At 36.5% G+C, this 5994-nt stretch overlaps 2 protein-coding genes across 2 annotated transcripts; both read right to left on the reverse strand.

The window, feature by feature from the left end:
* Nucleotides 1-356: 356 nt before the first annotated feature.
* On the reverse strand, nucleotides 357-1618 carry LOC135198720 (pro-resilin-like). Its single transcript, XM_064226575.1, has 2 exons — nucleotides 1535-1618; nucleotides 357-1279 (listed from the first exon to the last, which is right to left on the reverse strand). Exons 1-2 carry the CDS (start codon nucleotides 1554-1556, stop codon nucleotides 549-551), a joined length of 753 nt encoding a protein of 250 aa, XP_064082645.1. The 5' UTR covers nucleotides 1557-1618; the 3' UTR covers nucleotides 357-548.
* A 2622-nt stretch (nucleotides 1619-4240) lies between these two features.
* LOC135198299 (pro-resilin-like) lies at nucleotides 4241-5378 on the reverse strand. The gene is made up of 2 exons (XM_064225870.1): nucleotides 5357-5378; nucleotides 4241-5156 (listed from the first exon to the last, which is right to left on the reverse strand). Exons 1-2 carry the CDS (start codon nucleotides 5376-5378, stop codon nucleotides 4432-4434), a joined length of 747 nt encoding a protein of 248 aa, XP_064081940.1. The 3' UTR covers nucleotides 4241-4431.
* Between the last annotated feature and the right edge of the window lie 616 nt (nucleotides 5379-5994).

Consider the following 5994-nt stretch of genomic DNA (forward strand, 5'->3'; position numbering starts at 1 on the left):
AAGATGCTCGGAGGGTAATTATTTACTCATATTTCTATTTTATATAAAGTTATATTGAAATAAAATGGTATAAATCAATGTTTATGCCCCATTAGCTAATAAAAATTTCCTCCACCTACCTGTTCTCTTAACTTGCCAAAGACGCAGACATTTTGGGAATGGCTTTTGGCTAAAAATAAAATTTCCAGAGTTTTTAATTTTCCATATAACTCCTGGGCTGAATGAAATATGTATAGTTAAGACTAGATCGGAGTAAAGGTACAATATACTTGTTTCATTATTATATCTGTTCCCAGGCAGGTTATATCAGTTCACGGTTATGTACTTATAAAGTATAGATTAACAATAGTAATTAATTATTCATTTTTATTTACAATACAAAAATATACATTTATGGATAAACATTTATGTTGGCGGGTCATAGGTCCTTTTGAAGCAACTGTCTATAGTTATTTGTTCGTTTATCAAAGCTGGGTGATCGAATTAAGGATAGCGATGAGGAATCTGACTCAGAATGGAGCTCCATATGAGTCCGAACGTTGAGGGGCTCAATATCCATTCATAGAAACAGCTGGTGGTCCGTAGCCATTCATAGGAGCAGCTGGGGCTCCATATCCATTGCTGGGAAGGGCAGGTGCGCCATTGCCATTGGAACCATAACCGTTACCATTTTGGTTTCCATTCTTTTTGCCATTTCCATTGTTCTTACCATTCTTGTTTTTTCTTCCATTTCCGTTGCCATTTGAACCATAACCATTGTTACCGTTGCCATTGCCGTTACCGTTGTGACTTCTGCCATAAGGGTCGTAGACAACGACGCCAATCTGCTCGTTGACTGAGTAGAAGTCTTCAGCGTCAGCGCAGTCGAAGTTGAACCACCAGTCACAGACGAGGTACTGTTGGTTGAAGATGGTGCCGTTGGGGCAGAGGAAGGAGTCCTGCTGACGGCGACCATTGGGCCTGTCCTGGCAGATGTGGAAGACCTGGCAGCCAGCCTCACGATCGGTGTCGGCATAATAACCAGGGACATTCTGAGCATCGCAGGAAAAACCGGTATCTGGGACGGAGGCCAAAATTGGGTAGTCTTCTCCAGGAACTCCTCCACCAGGAATGTTCTGTGCCAATTCAGCAAGAGGATCTACTCCGTAGGAGTTCCTAGGTGGGCCATAGGAATTGCTTGGAGGAGCTCCATAGCCGTTGCTTGGAGGAGCTGGAGGAGCTCCATAACCATTGGAAGGAGGAGAAGGACGTTTGTCAGCAGCTGCGAGGCTGAGAAGAGCTACAAAATAAAAGGAAAAATAGTTATAAAATGTAAAACCTTTCAGATTATCAATTAACAAAAGCAAGACTCAGTGTTTTTATCAAGTAAAGATTGTTGTTATATGTAACATATATATATATATATATATATATATATATATATATATATATATATATATATATATATATATATATATATATATATATACGTAGTATATGTATATATATAACACAAATTTTCTAAACTAAATATCTTTCGTTCAAAGCTACGTACCAAACACTACAAAGGCCTTCATCGTTGGTGGTGTATATCGCTGGGATGGACCAGGATCTACAGAGGTGATCGACTGAGTGATGTCTTCTGGAGGGAGACGCGAGTTTACATAGTTCCTGGCTTCCTTGACTTCTCTCTCTTATCATCTTGAAGATTTTCTGGTCGTGCATTGGAGCAAGGACATATAAAATGCCTTATTTCATCAATAATTTAGAGAGAGAGAGAGAGAGAGAGAGAGAGAGAGAGAGAGAGAGAGATAAAAAATTATCAGTTTATAAGTGAGGTTAATAAAAATTTAGTAATCGCTGCTAGCGTTTCCGTATATCACCTGTAATACATTTTCCAGCTTTTGGTCTCCATAAGAGTGATAATTGCTTTGTGTATCGCCAGACCGTTTTCTGTCTTTTATACTGTATTACCAAAGGTGTCTTCAAATCCATTTTCTTCTTAATTGTTCAGTTCAAGCAGTGTTTGCTGAAATATATAATTCCATCAAGAAAGACTTGTGTATTTTCCCGTCTTTCTTTTAATGAATTTTGTCATATACAAGTATTTATTATTCATATTATTGTAGTGATAATTGTTATTTGCCAGATATATCTGATACAAGTTTTTCCAGATATATCTGATACAAGTTTTTCCTTCATTTGTTTTTTATGCGTTTGTCCCGTTAACTTTCCCGTACAAATTAATTCAACCATCATAGTTAGAAAAAGCAGTTTAATACTCACTTTGATATTATTACTGTGATGTTTGGAAACTGGGTCTTCCATTTGTTAATGATTTTGCTGGATGTTTCAAGGTGTTCTTTGTCTTATAGAGTTTGAGGTGTCCACTTCGTAGGTGGTGGGGTTAGGGAAGGCTTAATGGTGTGCATTTCTTCGCATATTGTGTTGACAGTGCCAAGATTCTATGGAGAAGTGCATCGTTCCGTTAACACAAGTTGCATTGCTTTTTTTTTTATTTACCTCCGTTTGCTTCAGTTTTCAGTAACTGTCCAACTTCAGTTTTCACTTAATTAAGAACAGACATTCTGACGAGCCATAAGCAAGTCCACTGGACTCTCGGGTATCATTAAAACTGCTTTTTATTTATAATGAAGCTTATCTAGGATACTTGTATAGGGTTTGAAAGATGCTTAGGAGGTTGATCTTCTTTATGGAATTTAAACATTATAATGATTATATTCGTCTATTTTGACTTGACTTGAAAGATATTTTTTATGAGGTATATATATATAATATATATATATATATATATATATATATATGTATGTATGTGTGTGTGTTTGCGTGTCTTTTGTATGTTATATATGTGTTTGGTAAATACACACACTCACATATATGTAAAATATACATATATGTATATATATATATATATATATATATATATATATATATATATATACATATATATATATATATACACACAGACATACAATCACTTATTATCAACATGTAATGCACATGCTGTCTCAGTGACTTCTGTTGCCGTAACGACAGCTTGCGATATCAGTCAACTGATGGAAAAATCAGAACCGGTTTAAAATATGAATTTTTTTTATAGATAAGATGCATGAAAGTAACGCATGTCCACTTATATCTAGCGTAATTTACAAATATCCAGATTAATTATAATAATGAGACTATAGGAATATTTATTCTTCAAATATTAAGATGAAACTTCATACCTATTTTTGTAACCGTTAGAAGTTAAACTACTGTATGTAGACAGCAGCTTTAGAACTGACTCTTCCTTATGCCAGCCAACTTCGACAAATTCACGGGAATGATGTTAAGTACAGATTTCAAGAAAGGAAGGTCGAATACAAAAGGTGAGGAAACAACATATGCTTTGAATATAATCATTTGCAACAAATAGGCCTTTTCTGCTACAGTTTTAGAAGTAAAAGTTTCAAGTACTTGTGCGGTTCTTCATCAAGGGAAGGAATTAACTGAACTCAACAGTTACATACATCAGCACAGAATTTGAAAGGAGATGACTGTAAGTTAATGAGTGATCTAAAACAATAATTTGTAAAAGTGTAAAATGCGATGCTGGACGAATGATGTGATTACTGCATTGGTGTTATTACTTCATTATTAGAAAGACGATGATTCCAATTAATAAATGAAAATTTCAATATCAAGGGTTCTAACGCTCGAGAGTCATTTGAAAAGTGTACTAGGCAATTAAATGCATTATGTATTTGAAAAGCGTACTAGGCAATTAAATGCATTGTGTATTTGAAAAGCGTACTAGGCAATTAAATGCATTGTGTAATGTATCTAAACACCGCTTCGGTTAACGGGAATTAAATAAAAATTACTGCTTTATCCGATGAACCGAAGAAAATGACGCTCGGCGGGTAATTATTTAGTTATATAACTCTTATGTATAAAATTATATGGAAAGAAAATGGTATAAATCAAAATTCATGCCCATTATCCGATAAAAATTGCATCCACTTACCTGTTCTTTCAACTTGCCATAGACGGAAACATTTAGGGAGTGTCTTTTGGCTAAAAATAAAATTTCCAGAGTTTTTAATTTTCCATATAACTACTGGGTTGAATGGAAATATGTATAGTTAAGACTATATCGGTGTAAAGGTACAATATAGTTGTTTCATTATCATCTCTGTTCCCAGGCAGGTTATATCAGCTCACAGTTATGTACTTATAAAGTATAGATTAACAATAGTAATTAATTAATCATTTTTATTTAAAATACAAAAATATACATATATGAATGTAATGTTGTCATGTCATAGGTCCTTTTGAAGCGACTGTCTATAGTTATTTGTTCATTTACCAAAGGTTGGCGATCGATTTAAGAATAGTGATGAGGAATCTGACTCAGAATGGAGCTCCATATGAGTACGAACGCTGAGATGCTCAATATCCATTCATAGGAGCAGCCGGGGCTCCGTAGTCATTCATAGGAGCGGCGGGGGCTCCATATCCATTGCTGGGAAGGGCAGGTGCGCCATTGCCATTGGAACCATAACCGTTACCATTTTGGTTTCCATTCTTTTTGCCATTTCCATTTTTCTTACCATTCTTGTTTTTTCTTCCATTTCCGTTGCCATTTGAACCATAACCATTGTTACCGTTGCCATTGCCGTTACCGTTGTGACTTCTGCCATAAGGGTCGTAGACAACGACCCCAATCTGCTCGTTGACTGAGTAGAAGTCTTCAGCGTCAGCGCAGTCGAAGTTGAACCACCAGTCACAGACGAGGTACTGTTGGTTGAAGATGGTGCCGTTGGGGCAGAGGAAGGAGTCTTGCTGACGGCGTCCATTGGGCCTGTCCTGGCAGATGTGGAAGACCTGGCAGCCAGCCTCCCGATCGGTGTCGGCATAATAACCAGGGACATTCTGAGCATCGCAGGAGAAACCGGTGTCAGGGACGGAGGCCAAAATAGGGTAGTCTTCTCCAGGAACTCCTCCACCAGGAATGTTCTGGGCCAATTCAGCAAGAGGATCTACTCCGTAGGAGTTCCTAGGTGGGCCATAGGAATTGCTAGGAGGAGCTCCATACCCGTTGCTTGGAGGAGCTGGAGGAGCTCCATAACCATTGGAAGGAGGGCGTTGGTCAGCAGCTGCGAGACTGAGAAGAGCTACAAAATAAAAGGAAAAATAGTAATCAAATATGAAACCTGTCAGACTGTCAATTAAAAATAGCAATAGCCAGTATTGTTTTATCAAGAAAAGATTGTTTATATATATATATATATATATATATATATATATATATATATATATATATATATCACTTATTATTTTCATAAAGAAGTATTTTTTATTCAAAGCTACCTACCACACATTACAAAGGCCTTCATCGTCGGTGGTGTATATCGCTGGGATGTACCAGGATCTACAGAAGTGATCGACTGAGTGATGTCTTCTGGAGGGAGAAGCGAGTTTATATAGTACGTGGCTTCCGTGACTTCTTTTTCATTTCATCTTGACGACCTTTCTTGTCGTGCACTGGAGCAAGGACATATAAAATGCCTCATTTCATGAATAATTGCGAGAGAGAGAGAGAGAGAGAGAGAGAGAGAGAGAGAGAGAGAGAGAGAATTTAGTGATCGCTGCTAGCGTTTCCGAAAATCACCTGTAATACGGTTGTTACAGCTTTTGGTCTCCATAAGAGTGATAAGTGGTTTGTGTATCGTCTGGTCGTTTTCTATTTTTTATACTGTTTTGCCAAAGGTGTCTTCAAATCCATTTTCCTCTTAACATTTCAATTTAAGCAATGCTTGCTAAAATATATAATTCCATCAAGAAAGACTTGTGTATTTTTACCGTCTTTCTTTTTATGAATTTTGTCATATACCAGTATATATTATTCATACATATTATAGTAGTGATAATTATTTATTTGTCAGATAAATCTGATACAAGTTTTTCCTTTCGCATTTTATGCGTTAGTCCCTTTAACTTTCCCGTACAAAT

The sequence above is a fragment of the Macrobrachium nipponense genome, chromosome 22 (assembly GCF_015104395.2).
Source record: "Macrobrachium nipponense isolate FS-2020 chromosome 22, ASM1510439v2, whole genome shotgun sequence".
In the NCBI taxonomy this organism is placed as follows: Eukaryota; Metazoa; Arthropoda; class Malacostraca; order Decapoda; family Palaemonidae; genus Macrobrachium; species Macrobrachium nipponense.

Coding starts and splice junctions, on each gene's coding strand:
- LOC135198299 (XM_064225870.1), bottom strand. CDS start 5,378: ATGAAGGCCTTTGTAATGTGTG. Junction 5,157..5,356: donor GAAGGCCTTTGTAATGTGTG/GTAGGTAGCTTT, acceptor TTTATTTTGTAG/CTCTTCTCAGTCTCGCAGCT.
- LOC135198720 (XM_064226575.1), bottom strand. CDS start 1,556: ATGAAGGCCTTTGTAGTGTTTG. Junction 1,280..1,534: donor GAAGGCCTTTGTAGTGTTTG/GTACGTAGCTTT, acceptor TTTATTTTGTAG/CTCTTCTCAGCCTCGCAGCT.